Below are 25,345 nucleotides of genomic sequence, written 5' to 3' on the forward strand. Positions count from 1 at the left end.
GAAATAATTTGCCATTGACAAGTAACTGTAGGTGAATTTATTGAATTTAATTAAGGCCAAAACTCCACTTCTTGCATCAGGAATAACATTGTATAAGCTTAAATGTGATAGATCTAAAAGCTTATCATATTCATAGCAAATTCTAATCTCAGGATTTAATGCCCTCTAGTTTTGACAGATATGCCTCTTACATCCATTCCTTCCTTTCTGTGCCTGCTGCCCCTCCTGAGGCTTCAAGCCTCAATGACCCATTCCTGCAACTGATTCCTAATTCATATGCCCATTGTGAGCCACTTCTTTTCCCTTTTTGAATGCAAAATTCAATCCAAATGCCCTAGTGAAGACAATTATGATTTGGCCTCATGGCAACCTTTCAATTACTGTCTTTCATATACTTGCCTCTCGCCAAGAACATTTATTCCAGTTTTTTTTTACCTGAATTATATACACCTTTTAAATCTTAGTTCAGAACCTGTTCTCTAGAAAGCTTTTCCAAAAGTCCTCAGCAGGAACACACTGTACCTTGTGTTTTATATCACTTCTGACATTTCATATGGGGATCATAGTTTTTTCTATACACTGGCTATACACTTACTAAAATTACTAAATTGTAAATTCCTTGAGATTAGGAATTATTTACTTGCTGTGTCACTTCCAACATGTGGATAGTTATGTACATATAATAGAAAAATTCAAGAGAAACTTCCAGTTTTAGTTCCACCAAATAACAGATGTGACAAGTAATTTTGATTGTACTAAATCCCTATTTTCTAATCTTCAGAATATGTGAAATGCCACTTACCTCGCAGATTTGTTTTAAGGACTATAGGGGTAAGCTGTTGTTTTATTTGACACATAGAAGGCCTTCAATAGATGCTCAATCTTTTTTCTTATCTCTTTCCAGAATCTACCATAGTACTTTGAAACTAACTTCAATAAATATCACAAAGCTAGGGGCGCCTGGGTAGCTCAGTCGGTTAAGCGGCCAACTTCAGCTCAGGTCATGATCTCACAGTTTGTGAGTTCGAGCCCCATGTCAGGCACTGTGCTGACAGCTCAGAGCCTGGAGCCTGCTTCATTCAGATTCTGTGTCTCCCTTTCTCTCTGACCCTCCCCCGCTCACACTAGGTGTCTCTCTCTCTCAAAAATAAACAATCAAAAAATTATTTTAAATAAATAAATAAATAAATAAATAAATAAATAAATATCACAAAGTTAAATGATGCCTAAAGGCACTGATGGCCTAATAAGGGTAGTGTTACGGGAAATGAAAAGGAAGAGATGAATATGAAATAATGTTATAAGCTAAAATTGATATGAAATAGTGTTTTTTTCTGGGGAGAAGAAAGGCTGAGATTTTAAGCCTGGAATATTGTGCCATTTAATAAAGAAAAACAGACCAAGAACTTGTTTGAGGAAATGAGTCAAAGGCAGTACATCTAGGCAATACCATTCTAAAGAAAAAGGTAAAGGGATGCCAGTAACTTCATGGGCTTCATGGAAATGATGTGGGGCACCAGTAATGAAAGTCTAGGTTAAAATACTCAGACTTGGTATTTCCAAATTTGAGTGTCTGTCAGTTTCGAACACTGAGTACTGAGACTTGGGGAAATATGGAATTAAATAGTTCCAGATTTAATTCCATATTTAGGAGAGAAATGAGTGTTAAACTTTAGGAATTATTGAACCTCTAAATTAGTAGTTTCCTTTTGTCTTCTTAAAGGATACATTCTCTCCATAATAAGTTATATTGCTGACAAATGAAATATTTACTAGTGAAAAATTTTAAAGGGAAATTTGAAATCTTACCAGCACACTCAGATTGCATATAATCGTTAATTCTGAAACACGGGAAGTCCTGAAATGCATCTTAACCTCTTTATCTTGCTGAGTTTAGAGTCAGAGTTAGATAAATCATATATATTCTAAAGCAACCTAAAAAATTAAACTCAGAGGGGATGCTATCTATATATTACAGGGATAAATATTTAACTGTCAAGGCATTTCTGACATGTTCCTAATTACAGTTATTCTTTATTTTTTAAAGTAAAATTAACATACAGTGTTATATTAGTTGTAGATGTACTATATAATGATACAACAATTCTTTATGTTTCTCAGTGCTCATCAAAACAAGTGTACTCTTAATGCTTTTTATCTATTTCACTCCTTCCCCCACCCACCTTTCCTCTGTAAACCACCAGTTTTTGAGCTGTATTTAAGTCTGTTTTTTGGTTTGTATCTTTTTTACTTTGTTCATTTGTTTTGTTTCTTAAATTCTATGTATGAGTGAAATGGTATGGTATTTGTCAGTCTCTGACTGACTTATTTAACTTAGCATTCTACTTTCTAGATCTATCCATGTTGTTGCAGATGGCAAGATTTCATTCTTTTTTATGACTGAGTAATATTCCACATTTGAGTAAGATATCACATCTTTTTTATCCACTCATCTATGGATGGACACTTGGGTTGCTTCTATATTTGACTGTTGTAAATAATGCTGCAGTAAACATAGGGGTGCATGTATCTTTTCAAATTAGTGTTTTTGTTTTCTTTGGGTAAATACCCAGTGGTGGAATTAGTAGATCATATGGTAATTGTATGTTTAATTTTTGAGGAAGCTCCATACTGTTTTCCACAGTGACTGCACCAATGTTGCATTCCCACTGATAGCATATGAGGGTTCCTTTTTCTCCACATCCTCACCAACGCTTGTGATTTTTTTGTGTTTTTTATTTTAGCCATTCTGACAGGTATAATGACACTCATTGTGGTTTTAATTTCCATTGCCCTAATGATTAGTGATGTTAATTACAGTTATTCTTATCTTGGACAGTTTTTTAAATAAGCCTTTTTAGTGCATACAGTGATACTGAAAATTAAGCTTAGTTGAAGATATCCAAAATAACTGCTAAAATAAGTATATTTAAAAGCTTTTTTAAGTTTATTTATTTTGATAGAGAGAGAGAGAGAAAGAGAGAGAGAATGGGTGAGGGCCAGACAGAGAGGGAGAGAGAATCCCAAGCTGGCTCCATGCTGTCAGCACAGAGCCCGAGGCGGGGCCAATCCCATGAACCAGGAGATCATGACCTAAGCTGAAATCAAGAGCCATATGCTTAACTGACTGAAATAGAAAGGCTTATATGTATTTTGCAAAAATTAAAAGAAGATAATTGAAAAGAATAAAATGTTAAATTTTCTCCCTTTGTTCCTTTTCCAACCCCATTTCCCAAAATTAACAACTTTTAAATTTAATTTATAACTTCTCATATTTTTTTATGTGGTGTATATTTAATTTTTGTTAGTGTTGGGAATTTGATATATTTATTGTTCTACAATTTTTATCTATTTAATGTGTTATTGGCATTTCTCCATAAATATGTGGTATCAGCTTATTCATTTAAATGCCAAATAGCAAGCAAAATTTGATGTTTTGTGATTTATACCCTATAGATAAGCTAATAAACTTTGTCAGAATACATTGCAGCTGTTAAGAACTTTTGATAGAAGTGTGAACCTCAGGTGTAAATGCAGAAAGTTTCAATATGTGTTATTAATACAGTGAGAAACACTATAGTATAATTTCTAGATGTTATTATATGTACATTATTTTATAGCTTTGAGGGGCTTGTGTGAGACATGTTTGGCCAGATGAACATGCTAGTTTAAAAAAAAAAAAAACAATGGAGGATGTTTGCCTACCATCAGCAAAGTTAGTGGTTCCAAATTGTTTTTAGGTAACATTGGAGCCATAGCTCTAGACAGGTGATAGTCTTAAAACAATGCTTTTCTAAGAATTATCTGCTGTAAAACAAAATTCCAAGGCTATTTTTTTTTTAATCCTGCCTTTCATTATTGGTGCCCTAGATCATTCTACGAATTTCATGAAGTTACTGATACCCCACATAACATAACTTTCCTTTTGGAATGGTATTGCTTAGACTTATCATACTAAATAAGTAACTCTTGCTGTATCAGACATTGGAAGCATACTTAATATACACATTTTATTTAAATTGCATACTCGTTAAGCAAAAAGCTATTACTGTAGCCTCGTAAGTACTCAGATTTGAGGTGACATGTGAAATGAATGAAAATGATAACTTCTAAGTATTAATTAATGTGTCTCACTTCCCTTTATTTTATTCATAGATATGACTTGGAATGAACAGGAAAAGACTGAACTTTTTACAGATAACTTTTGTAATATATGTGGAGTGGTGCTACAGTTTGAATCACAAAGGATTTCACATTATGAGGTAGGTTAAAAATAATGGGAATAGAATCTAATATAGTCTTTTAAATGTGGCAGATAAACTTCATATTTTATCGTTTTTGGCTCTTATGAAAATCCTGTGAAGTAGGTGGAATTATTTCCCTTTGATGGATGATGAGACGGGCTCAGAGAGGGACAGTAACTTTACTAGCTTAAGTTTGGGGAATTTGAGTTTAAAATCTTTTTGATTCCGAGCTTCTTTTCTTTTATTTACACCATTCTGCCTCCCTTTGTATTCATCAAACCACTGTCTCTTCAAGTGCTTGTAGTAAATATAAGGGAGGCATTTTAAAGCTTGAGTAGGTAACTATTAATGTTAATCAAGGCATATTATAAAACTCCAGAGTCTTTGTGTACAGTAAATGAAGGCTATAAAAACAAAATGAACCTGTCTTGCATTTGACTTAGCCAACAGTTTTTTTTTTAATGTTTGTTTTTATTTATTTGAGAGAGATAGAGACAGAGCCCATGCACACACACATGCACACAAGCACAGAAGGGGCAGAGAGGGAGAGAGAGAATCCCAAACATGCTCTGTGCTGTCAGCGCAGAGCCCAACATAGGGCTCGGTCTCAAAGTATGAGATTATGAACTGAGCCAAAATCAAGAGTCAGATACTTAACCGACTAAGCTGCTCAGTTTCCTCTTAACCAACATGTTTTTAAGCACAGAACCATAAAATTCTAAAACTGGAAGAAGGAATGTTTAATGTTCTTACTCCTTTGGTTTACTGATTAGAAAACTGAGTACCAGAGGGATCATGATTTTTCATAGCATCATTGGCATGACTAAGCTTAAAAATGATTCCTTCTTTCATGTCCAGTGTTCTTTTCTCTAATTTGGTGTTACCTCTCATTTCTATACAGTGAGCTATTGGATTTATTTCATATCTAGGGTCTGGGTTACTAAAAGTACTAGATAAATTTACTCTAAAAAATATAATGGCAGCTTTACTTTTTAAAACACATCTTGTCTTAGGGACGCCTGGTTGGCTCAGTCGGCTGAGCTTCTGACTTCGGCCTAGGTCATGATCTTGCTGTTTCCGAATTTGAGCCCTGTGTTGGGCTCTGTGCTGACAGCTCAGAGCCTGGAGCCTGTTTCAAATTCTGTGTCTCCCTCTCTCTCTCTGCCCTTCCCCAACTCACGCTCTGTCTCTCTCTTCCTCAAAAATAAAAATAAACATTAATTTTTTTAAAAAAATGTCTCATTTTGTCCATTGCTAATATTATTGGTAGCTATATTTCCTTCTTACGTTGACTGGGATTCAATTACTGTAATGACAGGGAAATTTTGTTAGATGTGGATTGAGAGGACATACATTCAAGCTTTAACTCCATCACTGCTGTGTAACCCTGGGCAAGTCATTTTACCTCTCTGAGCATGTTCCTTGAACCTGCAAAATAGGAGTGGTAAAATCTCTCTTATTAAACGTGTGAGAATTAAATGAAATCAAATATGTGAAAGTGCCTAGTACATCTTCAGACCCCATAGTTCAAAGATTCAGAGTTAGTAAAGAGAGACACACAATCAAGGGGCTCTGTGATAACTGTGGTTAGAACCATTTGAATTTAAATGTGAAAAAAACAGCTTTTTATGGGCTTACGAAGTACTATTCAGCGTAGAAAATACACAAAATCATGAGAAAATCACATTCAGTTATAATTCTGTCACTTGTAGGTAACCATCACTTAACTTTTCTTTTGCTGGTATGATTCCAGTATGCTTTCTGCACGTGCATACACACACACACACACACACACACACACACACACACACACACACACACATCTTAACAAAAGAGAATTGTATCTGTTGGTTTTTACTTGTTTTTTCATATAAGAGCATATTCTGGACAATCTGCCCTATCATTACATCTTTTTATTTTTTCTGTAATATTTTCATGGTGATAAGGCATTATGTAATGTTGTGGCTTTTTTATTAACAAATATTTATTGAGAACTTCCAGTATTTCAGAGCTTGGATTGTTAGGGGGATTAAATTATAAATAATATACTTTCCTTATTTTCATAGACTCTACAAATAATGCAGTCAATAAAAATGCACTGTAAAAAAATGTATTATACTAAAAAGCAAACATAGATAAGTTTACACATTGTATGACTACAAAATGTTTGTTACTAGCCTATAATAAAAAGTTGGCACTTTATAAAATGAGATTGATATTTAAAACATTGCCAATTATAGTACTTTGAAAGTTTATATATTTTCAAAAAGACTGTTTTTTTTTAATAAAAACATTTTACAGAATTCTGAACCTTTGAAAGGCTATTCTACTCTGGAAAGTTTTGGGGAAAGCAAAGCTAGATTTCCTAAGAGCCAGGTTTGCTATTCACTATATTATGAAATAAGTACTTTTGAATGAATTGTTTTTCTTTAAAATTCCAAAATACATTTTTGAAACCCAATATGGTTTTAATAAGAATAGAAAATTGGCTATATATGTCTCTTAAAATTTCATTTATTATCATCAATTTTATTCTAGATTTTATAGGTTACAATTTTTTTCTTTTTTTCAAATTTTTGTTTAACATATAGTGTAGTATTAGTTTGAGGGATAGAATTTAGTGATTTAACATTTACATACAACATTTGGTTGTCATCACAACAAGTGCATGCCTCAGTCCCCATCACCTATTTAACCTGTCCTCAACCCACCTCCCCTCTGGTAACCATTAATTAGATCTCTATAGTTAAGAGATCTCTCTCTCTCTCTCTCATTTTTCCTTTTGCTTGTTTGTTTTGTTTCTTAAATTCCATATATGAATGAATTCATATGGTATTTGTCTTTCTCTGACTTACTTATTTCGTTTAAAATTATACTCTCCAGCTTCATCCATGTCATTTCAAATGGCAAGATTTCATTTTTTTAATGGCTGAGTAATATTCCATTGTATATATATACGACTTCTTTTTTATCCATTCATTAGTCAATGGATACTTGGGCTGTTTCCATAATTTAGCTGTTATAGATAATGCTGTTATAAACATCTGGGTGCAGGTATCCCTTTGAATTAGTATTTTTGTATTCTTTGGATATATACCACTAGTGCAATTGTCGGACCACAGGGTACTTCTGTTTTTAACTTTTTGAGGAACTTCCATACTGTTTTCCATAGTGGCTGCACTAATTTTCATTCCCACCAACAGTGCAAGAAGGGTTCCCCTTTCTTCACATCCTTACCAGCATCTATTGTTTCCTGTGTTGTTGATTTTAGCTATTCTGACAGGTGTGAGGTGATATCTCATTGTAGTTATGATTTGTATTTCCCTGATGATGAGTGATATTGAGCATCTTTTCATGTGTTTGCTGGCCATCTGGATATCTTCTTTGGAAAAAGTTCTATTCATGTCATCTGCCTATTTTTAAAAGAAAAGTTTTAATGTTTATTTTTGAGAGAGAGAGAGAGAGAGAGCGGGGGGAGGGGCAAAGAAGGAGACACAGAATCCAAAGCAAGCTCCAGGGTCTGAGCTGTCAGCACAGAATCCAACATGGGGCTCAGACTCACAAACTGTGAAATCACGACCTGAGCCGAAGTCAGATGGTTAATCCAACAGGCCACCGAGGCACCCCTCCTCTGCCCATTTTTTAATTGAATTACTCATTTTGGGGTGTTGAGTTTGATAAGTTCTTAATATATTTTGGATACAAACCATTTATCAGATATGTTATTTGCAAATATCTTCTCCCATTCTGCAGGTTGCCTGCATACTTTTTTTTTGTTGATTGTTGATTGTTTCCTTTGCTGTGCAGAAGCTTTCTGTTTTGATGAATTTCCAATTGTTTATTTTTGCTCTTGTTTACCTTGCCTCAGGAGACCTATCTAGAAAGAAGTAGCTACAGCCCATATCAAAGAGGTTACTGCCTATGTTCTCCTCTAGGATTTTTATGGTTTCAGGTCTCATATTTAGGTGTTTAATCCATCTTGAATTTATTTTTGTGTATCATGTAAGAAAGTGGTCCAGTTTCATTTGCATGTTGCTGTCCAGTTTTCCCAAAGGACTCCACCTAAAAAACTGCTGTAACTGATAAACAAATTCAGTAAAGTCACAGGATACATAATCAACATTCAGAAATCTGTTACTTTTTAAAATTTTTTTAATGTTTACTTATTTTTGAGAGACAGAGAGAGACAGAGTGTGTGCGGGGGAGGTTCAGAGAGAGAGAGAGAGACACAGAATCAGAAATAGGCTCCAGGCTCTGAGCTGTCAACACAGAGCCCAATGCAGGGCTCAAACCCACGAACCATGAGATCATGACCTGAGCTGAAGTCAGATGCTTAACTGACTGAGCCACCCAGGCGCCCCAAAATCTGTTACATTTCTATACACCAATAATGAAACAGCAGAAAGAGAAATTAAGGAATAAATTCATTTATAATTACACCAAAACCAGTAAGATACCTAGGAATTAATCTAACCAAAATGGGGAAAGACTTGTACTTTGAAAACTATAAAACACTGCTGAAATGAAGAGGACACAAAGAAATGGAAAGACATTCCATGTTCATGGATTTGAAGAACAAATATTGTTAAATGTCTATACTCCCCAAATCCATCTACACATTTAATGCAATCCTTATCAAAATACCAAAAACATTTTTCACAGAACTAGAACAAACAGTCCTAAAATTTATATGGAACCACAAGATACCTGGTGTGGTGAAAGCAATCTTGAAAAAGAAAAGCAAAGCTGGAGGTATCATCACTATTCCAGACTTCAAGTTATGTTACAAAGCTTTAGTGATCAAAACAGTACTGGGGCGCCTGGGTGGCTCAGTCGGTTAAGTCTCCGACTCTTGGTTTTGGCTCAGGTCATGATCTCACAGTTCATGAGTTTGAGCCCCACGTCAGGTTCTGCGCTGACAGCTGTAGAGCCTGCTTGGGATTCTCCGTCTCCCTCTCTCTTTGCCCCTCCCCTGCTCTCTATCTCTCTCTCAAAATAAATAAATAAATATTAAAAAAGAACAGTATGGTACTGGCACAAAAATGGACACATAGATCAATGGAACAGAATAGAAAACCCAGAAATAAATCTACAATTATACGGCCAACTAACCTTTGACAAAGAAGTTTTGAATTTTAATGATGTTGCAGTTATTAATATTTCCCTTTTTGTATATACTTATTTGTTTAAGCAACCATTTCTTGCACTTTTGTCATATAGATACTTCCCTCTATTTTCTTCTAATACCTTTAAAAGTTTTATTTAATATGTTAAAGTGTTAATCCATCTAGGATTGATTTTTGCATGTGGAGGAGGGTGTTGATGACATTTTTTCCATACAGAGAGCCAGGTGTCTCAGCACTGTTGATTTCACAGTCCATTCTTGCCCCATTGATTTGTAGTGACACTTCTTTCATATTCTAAATTTCATATATATGTTTGTTTTGTGGCTATTATTCTGTGTTATTGTATTGCTTTGTTTGCCTTTCTGTACAAGAGTTTTGCTTCATTGCTATAGCTTTAAAATAAAGATGTAGTCAGGAAAATTTATATGAAAAAAATCATAAAGGTAAAAAACAAATCACATATTGAGTGGTATTTATAGCCCATGTAGGTAACAAAAGATTAGTGTCTAGAATATATAAAGGACTATATATCAGTTAGGACAAGAAACAACCCAATAGAAAAATGGGAAAGTAATATGAACAGGCTATAGAAGAGATACTCAGCTTCACTAGTGATCATACAGGAAATGTAAGTTAAAGTGATGAGCTGTGTTATCAAAATCATCATGTCAAAAATTAAAATCTAATAGCACATAACACTTCAGGAGAATATACAAAGACAGAAACCTTTAAATTCATTGCATTTGGAGTTGTGGGCTGCTGCAACATCTTTGGGGACAAATTTTATAATACATATTATAGTTAAAAATCCTCAAATCTTGTAAGTCAAGAGAATTCTACTTCTAGGTATCTACTTTAAAGAAAGCCTTGGACATGTATATTAAGAGATGTGTTTACATGTATTCAATGGAGAAATGCTTTTAATAGCAAAATAAACAAATATAACTGCCTTCAATATATGACTAAATGGGTAACATATAGAGTAGAATATTATGCAGCATGTAGCAGAAATGAATGAGAACTATCTGTACCAATATGGGTAAATCTTAAAAATATAATAGAGAGTTATAAAAAGCAAATTGAAAAGGATATGAATATAATGGTTCTATTTTCATAAAAATTTTAAATGATGATAGTATATAATACCATTTATGGGTACATGCATATGTGGTAAAAAAGGAAAAGCATGAAATAAAATGATATAGATCAACTCTAAGACAGTGGTTACTAATGGGGAGAGAGTGAGGAGGAAGAGATTGTGGGCATGAGGAAGTAGAACTACATATGTGGTGGGTATGGGCTTCAGCTATATTATTTCCTGTGCTTTTCTATAAGATGGATATATTTCATAATTTAAAATTCTGTAGTGATTGTCTCACAGCATGTGCTCAGGAATATTAGTTTCCCTTCTACCACAACACCAATACTTTTGTTATTCTTATATATTTTGTTACACATTTTTAGAGATTTTTCTAATCTCTAATGTGCTTAATTAACCTTGAAGGGTTAAAATCTTCACATAAAAGAATTTGAGAGGTAGCCAGTGCAAAGCTGATATGACAGTTCCATGACATCATCAGGGACCTAGGTATTTTCTGTCTTTCTGTTTTGATGAGCTAGCTTTTGTCCTCAAGATCCCCCATAGTCCCAGATGACTGTTTGAACTCTGACCTTTCCATCTTAATTCCAGAAACAGGAGGGAAGAAGGCTGGAAGAGGGGCTCATCTCCCAGCCTGTTAAGGAGATTTCTCAGAAGTTCCACCGAAAAGTTCAGATTATATCTTTTTGGCCAGAATCTAGTCATATGGTTACATTTTGCTGAAAGGGAAGCTGAAACATGCAGTCTTTTATCTGGGTATGTTGCCCAAGATGTGTAAGTAAGCAGAAGAAATTTGATACTGAGAAGCAACCAGGAGCCTGTTAAAAACAAGAACATAAAGTTATTGACCTCTAAATTATAGTATTATTTTTATTTTAACTGAGATTTAGAGATTTGAAAAAGCATGTGAAGCTCTTTCGTAAACTTGGTACACACCACATATATTACAACTCACAAATGCCATCCTGAAATTCAGAGAGGTGTAAATTTGGGGTGCCTCTGTCATTGAATGTACAAAGTCATATTATATCTTTTTTCAGAGTGAGAAACATGCTCAAAATGTTAGGTTTTATTCTCAAATTCATGGGGAACAAAACGAAGTGCCTGGTAAGAAAATGAAGATGGATGTTAAGAAATTTAAGGTAAGTGGCCTATATTGATGTCATAATTCTAAACTTTGAGTTATCAAATCATTCTAACAAGATTGTGCTTATTTCAACATTGTGCTTATTTCAGGTGCATAGGAGTAATGTAGTGGACAGAAACAAATTTTGTGATCTCTGCAACATGATATTTAGCTCTCCAGTTGTTGCTCAGTCTCACTATGTGGGAAAAGTCCATGCTAAAAAACTGAAGCAATTAATGGAGGAGCATGATCAGGTATCTCCATCAGGATTTCAGCCAGAGTTGGGTAAGGTTATATTCACCTCTTTAGCTTCCATACAGGGCCTCCCTGTCATTTTTTCCCAACCTGCTACCCATTTTTTAATTAGAGAGACTTTCACTCTGGAGCAATAACTGGATTCTTGTTCTTCTGCCCAGTAATCTCTTTCTGTGTCTTTGTCATTTAGTATGGAGATTGTAATTGCTAGCTGAATTTTAAGAAATGTTATGACCTTTCCTTTTCAGTTTATTAAATACAAATGAAAACAAGTTTTTTGCTATGCTGCTATAAAGAAACAATAAAAAGCAGCCTGAGCTGTCCAGGTTCTAATCAAATCACAAAATCTTAGCTCCTTCTTACTTCTTCCCCTTGCCATCTATCAGTTTTTTTCTTTAGTACTTTCTAAAGCATTCTCTCACATGTTCAGACCAGTGTCTTCATCATAATATAGTTACGGTGTAGCATTTTCTGACTATAACTATAAGCAAAAGAAATACATATCTTATGGACTCTCCTTCAAACTTGATAGTTCACTGCTTTTTTCCTCTGAATATAAAGAAAAAGTACCACCAACATTATCAATCAATAATGAGCACTTATTTTATGCTAGATCCCAAAGATACAGAGAACTATAAAACATTGCCTCTTTCCTCCTTCCAGTGATGTTGAGTCACCAGCACATGAGAAATCTATCACAAAGATCTCACTTCTGGCCTAAAGTGGAAGAGTATACCCTGGAAAAATCAAACTTGTGTTTTGAACAAAAAATGAGAACAAAAAATGAGATGATTAATCCTCTGCAATAAATAAGTTATCACATTCACACTAGCTTCAACACTTTAGGAATAAGGCATGCATAGCATGGAAAATTTAACAAGGTTAATTTCCAACTCATATTGTAGGCCTCATACAGCATTAAAACATACTTTTATCTTAATAAATTAAATCAGAATTATTTTTAAACTTATTCTAGTCTTTCTAATTTTTGCATATTTGTTTTTCTTCCTGTCAGTCCAAAGAGGGTTGGAATCAGTATGTCCTACAATAGAAATTATCGTGTAAAGTCTTATTTTCAGTCCCCACAATTCATCAAATTGAGCTCAGAGAGGTTATGAAATATAAGAGCTCTGAAATAACTGTAATTGTGGAAACATTATTGTATAGCCTTAAATAACTGCATAAATTTTATTTTGATACAAACACCACAAATCTGGACTGAATAGACTTACTGTGCTACTCAGGAAAGGCACCAACTTAGAAGTTGGCACCCTCTGTTTTACCCTCACTAATTTCAAGAATCATCCTAAACTCTCATGCTTTCGTTTATTTTTCAAATTAATGTAATAAGCTAAAAGCTAATGCTGATATTCTTCCTTCCTGTACCTTTGTTGGAGAAACTTGGTGTCAGACTTGCATCCAAATTTTTGTTTTCACAGAAGGAAATTCTTTTTAACCTGAGTACCTTTATCCAACAGCCCTGTGAGGAAAAAGTCCAAAGATAGCAAGTTTTCAAAGAATTCTGAATTTCCCTAATACTTTATAATGAATGGAGATCTGATAGCTGAATACATGTTGATCACTTCTCATTACAATTATTTCAGCAGGTGTGCCTATTACTACTTCTGCAGAATCAACTTTTCTGAAGCCTCTTGCTGTCAAGCTTCCTCCAGGTGGGATTAAAGACAAGACTATGCCTTCCTCTTCCAGCAGTGCTTTGGATTTGAATAATCCAAACAAGTATTGCAAGCTCTGTCCTGCTTCCTTTAATAGTCCATTAATGGCCCAACAACATTATGTTGGGAAAAAACACAAAAGAAATGAAGCTAGGAAGAAGTTTGTAGACAAGATAAGAGAGAAACCTCTTCCAGCAAAATCAGATGCAAATGGTAAACAGTAAAAATATACCAAAACTCTTTCATAGAAAAGTTATATTTTATGAAACATATTGTCTTATGTATATATCATTTTACTCATATTGAGTAGTAGGTTGATAGTACTCATGGGATTATAGAATTTTAGATGAGTAAGGACTTCAGGGTCCATCTGTTGGTTTCTAGAAAATGAGACTCAGAAAAGTTTAGATGACCTTCATTAGTTATAAAATCGAGTACAGGTATTCCCATGGTCTCATGTTATGTCATAGGTACATAAGGAAGCATTTTTAATTAGTGACACTGTAGTTATATTATTTAGTTACTAAGTATGGTTTAAGTGTCTCTAAGGTACTAGGCTACTTATTCTTGGGAATACAAATGAGGGTATACCATTTTCCCTGAAGGAGCAAGTGTGTAAACTAGTTACGTTAATGATACTTCATTGTAAGAGGCTACAGGCATGAATTTTTGTGTACATATTTTTGGTAACCAGGGGAGTAAAACATCATGGTTCAGAAAATGTTCGTAGAGGAAGTATATGATTTAGATTTGTAGAAGTGGGAAGGAGAGAGTATTAACAAAGGAACTAGAAAGAGTGGCAAGAATTCAGGCACAATAAAGATTCTGATCCTGACTGAAGGAATCCACTTGCTCTTCTAACCATATTTTTTTTTCATTTTTCCCCCACAGGCACCTTCTCACTACTAGTATATTTTATTCGCGTTTCATATTCTCTCTTCCACCCACTTCTCTTCCTCCACTCACTGTTCTTTTTCAGTTCTTTCCTTACTAGAACTTTTTGCTTCATGTGAAAATATTTATCACTCCCTCCTTAAAGCCCTAATCTTTGTCATATGTAACTCCTAAAGCTCTACTCTTCTTGTGTGTTTCTATTTCTTTTCTGTTTTCTTTGGGGGCTCTTTTTTAAATTCATTACCTAAATGTAGGTGTTCCTGTGGCTCCATTTTGCCCTCACTATACAAATATGATCTGATCTGTTACCCTGATTTCATCTTATCTGTATGCTTATGACCTTTCTGTCAAGCTTTGGACTCATATCCAACTGGCAGCTACTGCTTTACCTGAATACTTCATAGCCATTTCAATTCCATTCGTTCAAAGTAGAAACCTGTAGTCGACTGTGACTCCCCCAAAATTACCTTTTTCACTTCTTATATCTAATGAAACACAAAGCTAAGACTGTTTTACCAGTTCCCTTATCTCTAGCCCTGCTTTTCCCACACTAGATCAGGCCCTCAACATCTCTCCTAGAGCTTTGCTACTCAAAGTGTGGTTTGTGACCAGCATCGTTAGCATCATTTGCGAGCGTGTTAGAAAAAGAATCTCAGTCCTCACTGAAGACCTACTGAATCAGAAACTGCATTTTGACAAGATCCCTAGATCATTTGTACTCACAATAAATTTTGAGAAGCATTGTTCTAGAACATTGCCACAACCTCCTAACTACTCTCCCTGCCATCAGTTTTGTCTCCCCAAATCTACCCTTAATTTAACCACTAGAGTGTTTCACCTAAAGTGCACATCTTTCCATGCCATTCCTCACTTTAAAACCCTCGATTGTTTCTCTATTTTCTGAGGATAAAAATCTAAGCTTCATAGCTCCTTGCCATCTTGCTCCTTCCTGCCTTCTCCAGGCATATCCCCTCCTACTTCCTGCCATGATCTGTGTTAGGTCAGAACCTGAAAACTGCTTTTGGTTTCCAGAAACTATTACCCTATTTCTCATCTCTCTGCCCTTGTTCATGCTGCCGTTTTGTCTGAAACATCTTCTCTTCAATTCCTACTCATTCATTAACATGCTACTTCCCTGGAAGCCTTTTCACTTCCTTCAAGACTTATCTTCTGTGCTTCCTTAGCCTGTGTGTCTAATTTTCTCTGTATGTGTCTTTATCTCCCACCAGAATGTAAGGTCTTTGAGGGTAAGGACTTCATCTAACTTGTCTGTATTTCAAGTGTTAAAGATAGAAACTGGCACAGATTAGGCCTACCTCAGTAGAGATTAGTTTAATATATGAATCCGTGCACTATTAATTTTGATATGTTGAGTGCTAACCCTATGCTTATAGTATTTAAGTTTCCTAATTAATATGATTCAACATATCCCAAAAAGTTACATAGAGATCTGTGTTTCTATCTAGGATTTTGAAGAATGTTGTCTTAGACAAGTGTAGAAATAGAAGTGGTAGGGCTTCATAAAGTAGTAGATGTTTGGAGAAATGCCAAACTTTTACTTGTTACAGTATTTTTCCTATTGCTGGGGTGATGATATCTGAAATAAGTACCTTCTAATTTAATGGCTAGAATTAGGTAAAATTGGAACTGAGTCAGTTATGAGAAGTGTGTGTACTCTGGTCACTTCTAAAGGGAGGGTCATGTTAGCACTCTCAAATTTCAAGGTTATTAGTATAAGAGAAGAAAGATTTTGGTGAAATTTTCATCTGGCCAGGGAGGGAGTGCTGACCACTAGCATAATAGAACAAATTTTCCTTACTACTTTGACTATTCCATTTTAAGAAGAGTAAATATTTGAGGATTTAAAAACTGGCTGAAGAATTTAAATTAGCTAGTGAGAATTTCAAAGAACAGAACAGAAACCCATATTATAAGCAATCAAGTGGTAAGACAAAAACAACTTGACATGTGACACCTTAATTATTTCACTTATAACCCTTCTTTCTGTCTCTGCCTTATTTTCCATCCACTTTGTATGTGCTCCTACTATACCTAATCTCTGTCTTTTTTCATCATTCTCACTGCTTTCCTCATGTCCCTCATCCAGCCCAGATCTTATTAGCACAGGGATGGCTACCATAACGATATGGAACTAAAGTATGTATGCATTTTTTACTTATTGTATTTGTTTTGTTTATTTTACTAATTTGTAGCCTCGTTATTGCACTTAGATGTTTCACCTTCACCTGTACCTCAACATATCTAAAATGGAATTAATAATCTTCTCTAAAACCAACTTTAATTTCCCAAGATTCCGGCCTTTACCAGTAGTACCACTATTTATTAGTCACCTACATTTGACTCTTTGAGGGCATCTTCGACTACTGAATTTTGCTACATCCTGTCCATCAGCAAGTCTTATCAAGTCTTATTAGAACTGTTTTTCCTTCCTGTACCCTTCCATTGCGTTTGCACTACCATAATTTCACATTCCCAATTCTGTAACAACCTTTTGGAAGGCTTTACTTATACTTCATTGTTATTCTCTCCCTAGTAGCAAGAATTCAACCCTAGATCAGTTCCACGGTCCACCTTTTCTACTTTTATATTCAGAGTACTGGGTGATGCTATGGAAAATTATGTAAAGCTACAGATTGGGTACCTTGAAAGTCTTGGAATCCAACCTCTATGGACTTGAAGTCCTACTTAATCCTTTACCTTCCTCTTCACTCTCCTCTCAGCAGTGGTATTAAAACCTGCCCCACTCTCCAAGACTCTCTTCCACTCTTCTACATTTCCCCTTCTCACACCCTTCAGGTAAACTTATATCCCACATTCAATCAGTCACTAAGTTATGCCAATTTTAATGGTATATTTCACCAATCTCCCTGTTCCATGTGTTCTAGCCCATGCCTTCCTTATCTCTTGCCTGGCCTAGTATATTTACATAAATGTGGTCTCCTTGCTTTAAGGTTTGTTACTCTCAAATTTATCCTCCATATTGCAGCTAGAGGAGAGATTTGTCTAAAACACACAGCTGACTATGTCACTTACTACTTAAAGCATTTCAAGTTTTCACAATACACAGGATAAAAAGTCTAGGCCCCTTAGCATAACATATACATCTCTCTGACCTGACACCCTTTTGTCTCTCCATCTTGTCCTGTTCTATTTTATTCTACAACAATTCCAAATTTTAAGAAGCTCCTATAAGCACTTATATGCTTCTTTCATGCTAGTCCCTCTACGCACAATAATCTTCTCAACTCTTTTCATCAAGTTAACTAATTTTCATCCTTCCACGTTTAACTAAGGCATCATCTCTTCCAATAGCCTTCTCCAGACTACCACACTGTGCTTAAGTGCCTCTACTTCTTTGAGCTTCCATACCCCTTAAGCATACTTCTTACCTTTTACCTAATTAGAATGAAATCCTTTATTTAAATATCTGTTTCTCACTTGGGTTTGTGAGAAACCTGCCCATTTTATCCATCTTGTACACCTAGAATCTAGCATGATGGTTGGTGCCATATAGGCCCTCAGTGTTTGTTGAACAGATTATTTGAAATCAACACATCATACTCATTTCTATCTCTGCCATATCTGATACTGTTTCCATCCCCTGGAATGCCCTTTTCTACCTTCCTTATGATTCAAATTCTTCTTGTCCTCCAAGATCCATCATAACTTCCCTCACTACTCTAGCTATTCTCCCCTTGACATTCATCCCCCTGACATTCTCTCCTTCTTGTGATTTTTCACAGATTTCACTGTTCATTGACAATTGCATTAATTATAGCTCCTTAACTGAATTAGCTTCCTTAAGACAAAAGATTATATTTTATTCTGCAATATCCATCTCAGTGCGTTATATGGTAATGAGTATATATTTTTTCTCAATATTTGCTAATTGTTAATTGAGAGGCAGTGTCACATAGAAGGGTAAACATAGATTTGTTTATCCTTAGAAGGAGATATGTTTGAAGTCATTTACCCAATTGTATCTCAGATTCCTCAGGTGTAAAATGAAAATAAGGCTACTTCACAGGATTGACAAAGGATGAAATGAAACAGTATGTGCAGTACCCATCACAGAATAGGTTCTAAACAAAGGTTACTTTTTTTTAAATGTTTTGTTCTCCTGTCATAATTTTAAAATAGGTAAATTAGACATTTTCAATTTTTCCTCATAAACTAAATCCCACATTGAGTTGCATTTTTGCTTACATGCAACTCTCAATTGATTACTTTTCATTTAAGCTATTAGACCAATGGTTCTCACCTTGACTACATGTTAGAATCATGCAGGGAGCTTTTAGAAATCTCAATGCTCAAGCCATCCCTCAAATAAATTAAATTAGAATCCCTAGAACCTATACACTAGTGTTTTGTTTTATATTTTTTAACTCCCCAAGTGATTGGGCTATAGAGCCAAGATTGAGAACCACAACATTAGACTATAAAGACATGAATTTCCCCCAATCTATTCTTTGAAAACAAAGATCTTAGTCTGGGGAGTTATGAGATAGGACTGTGATTCGGAGAAAAGTGGGCCCCACAAGTGTTAGGTTATGGAAGATTCTGAATGGTATGAGATGCAGAGAAGCTTGAGTTTCTGGGTAAAGTCAGAAACAAGGAGTCCTAGCAGAGCTGAAGGCAATAAAGCTGGACAGGGCCAAGGAACAGACTCAGATAGGAGAATAGAAAGTGTAAGAAACACAGTGGATAAATAGGATTTAGAGTACACTTATCTTGATGAGCACTAAGTAATGTATAGAATTGTTTAATCATTATATTGTGTGTCTGAAACTGATATGGCACTATATATTAATTCCACTTCAATTTAAAAGAGGAAAAGAAAAAGAAACAGGGGAGTCAGGTTGCAGAGAATTAGACCAGGAATTCTGATCTTGGAGCCAATAAATAGGCTTCATATCTTCACAGAAAAGGTTTATACCATTTAGTATATTTTTTATGTATTATTTTTTGAGATATATTTTTTGAATATATTATTTTATGAGATGTCTGTATCTAGGAAACAACACAGAATATCAGTGTATGAAAAAGACAAAGGCTAAGGTAATAGTAATCAGACTACAGTTCCAGAACTGCCTCTGTATCTTTTATATGTGACCTGAAGCTTCTCTAAACACCTCTATTACGTATATTATAATCTCCTGATATAATCTGCGAAGAAGCAAAGGAGGAACTGAGGAGAACATTATGAATACTATATTCTTTATAAGCACTAAACAAATATGTAAAATCCCTAAAATATAATCTGAGTTTATAATCATAATGAAGATCATCAGCTTGATAATTTAGGGGAGTGGTGCTCAACAACAGTTGTATAGAAAAATCATCTAAAACACTTTCTATTTTATTTATTTTTGTTGTTGTTGTTGTTGTTGTTTTTAATATATGAAATTTATTGTCAAATTGGTTTCCATACAACACCCAGTGCTCATCCCAAAAGGTGCCCTCCTCAATACCCATCACCCACCCTCCCTTCCTTCCTACCCCCCATCAACCCTCAGTTCTCAGTTTTTAAGAGTCTCTTATGCTTTGGCTCTCTCCCACTCTAACCTCTTTTTTTTTCCTTCCCCTCCCTCATGGGTTTCTGTTAAGTTTCTCAGGATCCACATAAGAGTGAAACCATATGGTATCTGTCTTTCTCTGTATGGCTTATTTCACTTAGCATCACACTCTCCAGTTCCATCCACGTTGCTACAAAGGGCCATATTTCATTCTTTCTCATTGCCACGTAGTACTCCATTGTGTATATAAACCACAATTTCTTTATACATTCATCAGTTGATGGACATTTAGGCCCTTTCCATAATTTGGCTATTGTAAAACACTTTCAAAAAGTAAGAAAGCCTGGTTCTGCTCCTGGAGATTCTGATTTAAATGGTCCAATGTGGAGCTGTAACATTAATATTTTTAAAGTTTTCCACATCGTTCTAATGTGTAGCTAACATTGAGCACCATTAACACAGACAAAACCAGGATTCCTGCTTATCGTGCATAACTTGGGTGTTCTCAAAATGTATGGTGTTGGCCAAGCAAATATGAGCTTTAATTTCCACAGTTGTTAAATAAGGGTATTGATAATTTTTTGAAAAGGATTGTTGTGAACATGCAGACTCCTGGATTTAGTCCTTAGCTTTGCAGGAAGTCCAAAATCTTCAGGGTTGACCAGCCTCAAATCAGGGACTGACGAGACCACAAACTTAGAAAACGCTGATAAATAATCAAGGAACTATAAAGGTATTCTCTTAGTGTATTCCCCACACATTCTCTAAGAATAATTACCTGGGGTATTGTTAAAACATAAGTCCCCTGTCCCAGAGACAGAGGATCATGTTTTACAGGGAGAGGCTTAGGGATCTATATTTTAATTTTTTAATGTTTATTTATTTTTGAGAGAGAGAGAATGACAGAGCACAAGTGGGGGAAGGGCAGAGAGAGAGAGGGAGACACAGAATCTGAAGCAGACTCCAGGCTCTGAGCTGTTAGCACAGAGCCCAACGTGGGGCTAGAACTCATGAACTATGAGATCATGACCTGAGCCGAAGTCGGATGCTCAACCAACTGAGCATGCGCTCCTTAAGGATCTATATTTTAAATAATACTTCAAGTAATTCTGGAGTCTGGGAAACATTGTAATTTAAGTTAATATATTGTCATTCTGGTTTTGATTTATGGTAGGAGAGGATAATATCTTTTTTCAGTTCCTAGGGTTTTTAAAACCTGGATATATCATCCAGGGTATTCCTTTTTTGGTATCAAAGAATATGAGAAGCCGAATTATAATCAGAAATAGACTTGATTAGCATGAAATCAGACCACTGGGAGAAAGGATAGTTACAAGGAATCATTCATTCAGTCTTTGGCATAACCTGCTGAGCTCTCCTTGGCCCACTAGAGTTATGTCAGTAGTAAGCAGAGTCCTCATGTTATTCAAAGTTGCATCTTTCTTTCTCATTAACAATAGTCTTCTGTTTCTATGAATAATATTTGCTTGGACAAGACCAATATCCTTGATTAATTTAGCATCATTTGAATGATTAAGTTGCTGTTTGATTTAAAAGATGAACATGCTTCATCTTAAAATTACTGCATCCACCAATTTATTGCCTCTTCTTTAGGGTGGGATTATTTTATATTTGGCTTATGAAATTTATTAATTTTCTACTTCTGACCAAAGAGAAATTGGAAGGATGATGAGGTTAAGAAAATAAAGATTAATTTATCCTCTGCTTTCAGCTCTACCTAAGAAGCAGAACAGAGAAATAGCTGGCATACCTATTCTATAGTTTTTGACTCTTTTGAAGTAGTAACTAGTAGTTTTGTTTTAGAATTTTTCTTTCAGCTTTTATCCTGAGAGTGGGGCTCACTGAACCTCTCTCTTTTCTAATATCTGTCTGTGGGAATTACTTTTGGTAAATTAATGCACTACAGTGATTTCATGTAAGAGAGTAAAACTTTGTTTTTGTTTAATCTTTTGGAACATTTCATGTTTTTGTTGGATGGCAAGATAATTAGGGGCAAGAAAAAAGAGGTTGATTAAGGGATTAAGAGGCAAAGGTTAATTGGGCATACTAAATTTGAAGTGTCTACTGCACTTCCATGTAGAAACAATAGGCAGGCAGATAATAGTCTCAAGAAAGAGGCCAAGGCTAAAGAAGCAGTGTAGTGTAGTGTAGTGTAGTGTAGTGTAGTGTGAAGAATTCTGGGCTTTAAATTAAGAAACATGGGCTCTGAGAGGTTAGCTCTATTACTGACCTGCTCTTTTACTTTGACCAAGTCATTTGACCTCTCTGGGCCTTACCTTTAAATTGGGAAAGTTCTGTAGATGATCTCTAGTAAATTCCTGTCCATATTGACCTCCTTAAATTTGACTCTCTTTTTTCAGCATTTAGTATGAGGACCTACGTTTGCCATATTTGTAATATCACCTTTACATCTTTAGAAATGTTCCGGTCCCATATGCAAGGAAGTGAACACCAAATTAAGTAAGTATTTTCTGCTAAAATGCTCCTGTGATACCAGAGAGTAGGGTTTCTGTCAAGTACCCTTGCATGTATTTTACAAAACTTTTGTAGGCATTCACTTCCCTATGAAGTGATACAGTTAATGGTATTTGTCACAAAGTGCATGGTAGTGGAATCTCGTAGGGAGTTCTCTAGCCATGATAGTATACTTGCAGAGCTGGATAATTAGCACCTCTTCTGACCAAACAGCATTGTTCTTCTCATTCTCATTGAGCCATGAAAATTCAAATAATTCCTGGAAGGTTGGCTTAGTTCCAGGGATACAGTGATCTGGTCATCATCCTTTCAGCAAGGTATAGTGGTTATGAACAAAGGTCTTGCTGTTAGACCTGGACTGGAATATCAGATTTGTCTTTCTAACAAGTGTATAACTTTAGACAGTTCCAATTTAAAGTGGTTATAATGAAATACAAAAATATATGTAAGTTTCCTGGCCTGGCACACAATAGCACAATAAATATTTATTCCATTCTATTCTATTGTTTCAAGGAGGAGAGGATTAAGTAGACAATTAGGGACTTGATCAGTCAGATAGCAGGACAGAGGGGCACTTGGGTATTGTATTTTTGGTTTGTTGCTTTGAAAATCAAACCATAGTGTTTCTGTTATATTATTTTATTCTAGTTGAAAATATCTACTTTGAGTCTGAATACGTAGGAGCTAAATTGTGCAATTCACCAAATTAACCTTCATTTAGACTCTTTTTTAAAATCTCAGAGTTCCAAGCCACTCTGGAAAACAGTGTGGAGGTTCCCCAAAAAATTAAAAAGACCTACCCTATGACCCAGCAATAGCACTGCTAGGAATTTACCCAAGGGATACAGGAGTCCTGATGCAAATTGTGGTTTTGTTTGTTTATTTTAAAAAAAATATTTATTTATTTATTTATTTATTTATTTATTTATTTATTTATTTATTTTTAATTTTTTAATATATGAAATTTACTGTCAAATTGGTTTCCATACAACACCCAGTGCTCATCCCAAAAGGTGCCCTCCTCAATACCCATCACCCACCCTCCCCTCCCTCCCACCCCCCATAAACCCTCAGTTTGTTCTCAGTTTTTAACAGTCTCTTATGCTTTGGCTCTCTCCCACTCTAACCTCTTTTTTTTTTTTCCTTCCCCTCCCCCATGGGTTTCTGTTACGTTTCTCAGGATCCACATAAGAGTGAAACCATATGGTATCTGTCTTTCTCTGTATGGCTTATTTCACTTAGCATCACACTCTCCAGTTCCATCCACGTTGCTACAAAAGGCCATATTTCATTCTTTCTCATTGCCACGTAGTATTCCATTGTGTATATAAACCACAATTTCTTTATCCATTCATCAGTTGATGGACATTTAGGCTCTTTCCATAATTTGGCTATTGTTGAGAGTGCTGCTATAAACATTGGGGTACAAGTGCCCCTATGCATCAGGACTCCTGTATCCCTTGGGTAAATTCCTAGCAGTGCTACTGCTGGGTCATAGGGTAGGTCTATTTTTAATTTTCTGAGGAACCTCCACACTGCTTTCCAGAGCGGCTGCACCAATTTACATTCCCACCAACAGTGCAAGAGGGTTCCCGTTTCTCCACATCCTCGCCAGCATCTATAGTCTCCTGATTTGTTCATTTTGGCCACTCTGACTGGCGTGAGGTGATATCTGAGTGTGGTTTTGATTTGTATTTCCCTGATAAGGAGCGACGTTGAACATCTTTTCATGTGCCTGTTGGCCATCCAGATGTCTTCTTTAGAGAAGTGTCTATTCAAGTTTTCTGCCCATTTCTTCACTGGGTTATTTGTTTTTCGTGTGTGGAGTTTGATGAGCTCTTTATAGATTTTGGATACTAGCCCTTTGTCCGATATGTCATTTGCAAATATCTTTTCCCATTCCGTTGGTTGCCTTTTAGTTTTGTTGGTTGTTTCCTTTGCTGTGCAGAAGCTTTTTATCTTCATAAGGTCCCAGTAATTCACTTTTGCTTTTAATTCCCTTGCCTTTGGGGATGTGCCGAGTAAGAGATTGCTACGGCTGAGGTCAGAGAGGTCTTTTCCTGCTTTCTCCTCTAAGGTTTTGATGGTTTCCTGTCTCACATTCAGGTCCTTTATCCATTTTGAGTTTATTTTTGTGAATGGTGTGAGAAAGTGGTCTAGTTTCAACCTTCTGCATGTTGCTGTCCAGTTCTCCCAGCACCATTTGTTAAAGAGACTGTCTTTTTTCCATTGGATGTTCTTTCCTGCTTTGTCAAAGATGAGTTGGCCATACGTTTGTGGGTCTAGCTCTGGGGTTTCTATTCTATTCCATTGGTCTATGTGTCTGTTTTTATGCCAATACCATGCTGTCTTGATGATGACAGCTTTGTAGTAGAGGCTAAAGTCTGGGATTGTGACGCCTCCTGCTTTGGTCTTCTTCTTCAAAATTACTTTGGCTATTCGGGGCCTTTTGTGGTTCCATATAAATTTTAGGATGGCTTGTTCTAGATTTGAGAAGAATGCTGGTGCAATTTTGATTGGGATTGCATTGAATGTGTAGATAGCTTTGGGTAGTATTGACATTTTGACAATATTTATTCTTCCAATCCATGAGCAGGGAATGTCTTTCCATTTCTTTATATCTTCTTCAATTACCTGCATAAGCTTTCTATAGTTTTCAGCATACAGATCTTTTACATCTTTGGTTAGGTTTATTCCTAGGTATTTTATGCTTCTTGGTGCAATTGTGAATGGGATCAGTTTCTTTATTTGTCTTTCTGTTGCTTCATTGTTAGTGTATAAGAATGCAACTGATTTCTGTACATTGATTTTGTATCCTGCAACTTTGCTGAATTCATGTATCAGTTCTAGGAGACTTTTTGTGGAGTCTATCGGATTTTCCATGTATAATAT

The 25,345-nt window shown here is 35.5% G+C and overlaps 1 protein-coding gene across 8 annotated transcripts in view; it reads left to right on the forward strand.

The window, feature by feature from the left end:
- Positions 1 to 25,345, forward strand: part of ZMAT1 (zinc finger matrin-type 1) — a 44,905-nt gene that overhangs the window by 12,125 nt on the left and 7,435 nt on the right. For 2 of the 8 annotated variants that reach the window (XM_053891396.1, XM_019438513.2), the window contains 5 exons: positions 4,156 to 4,262; positions 11,510 to 11,611; positions 11,706 to 11,880; positions 13,455 to 13,739; positions 22,339 to 22,438. In XM_053891396.1, coding sequence (XP_053747371.1) covers positions 4,156 to 4,262; positions 11,510 to 11,611; positions 11,706 to 11,880; positions 13,455 to 13,739; positions 22,339 to 22,438 — 769 coding nt within the window. Of the gene's footprint in view, positions 1 to 4,155; positions 4,263 to 11,509; positions 11,612 to 11,705; positions 11,881 to 13,454; positions 13,740 to 14,542; positions 16,578 to 22,338; positions 22,439 to 25,345 lie in introns of those variants that run through there. The other 6 variants (XM_053891400.1, XM_053891397.1, XM_053891401.1 and 3 more) reach the window with 6 other exon arrangements.

The sequence above is a fragment of the Panthera pardus genome, unplaced genomic scaffold, assembly GCF_024362965.1.
Source record: "Panthera pardus isolate Hobbes unplaced genomic scaffold, ASM2436296v1 HiC_scaffold_27, whole genome shotgun sequence".
Taxonomy (NCBI): domain Eukaryota; kingdom Metazoa; phylum Chordata; class Mammalia; order Carnivora; family Felidae; genus Panthera; species Panthera pardus.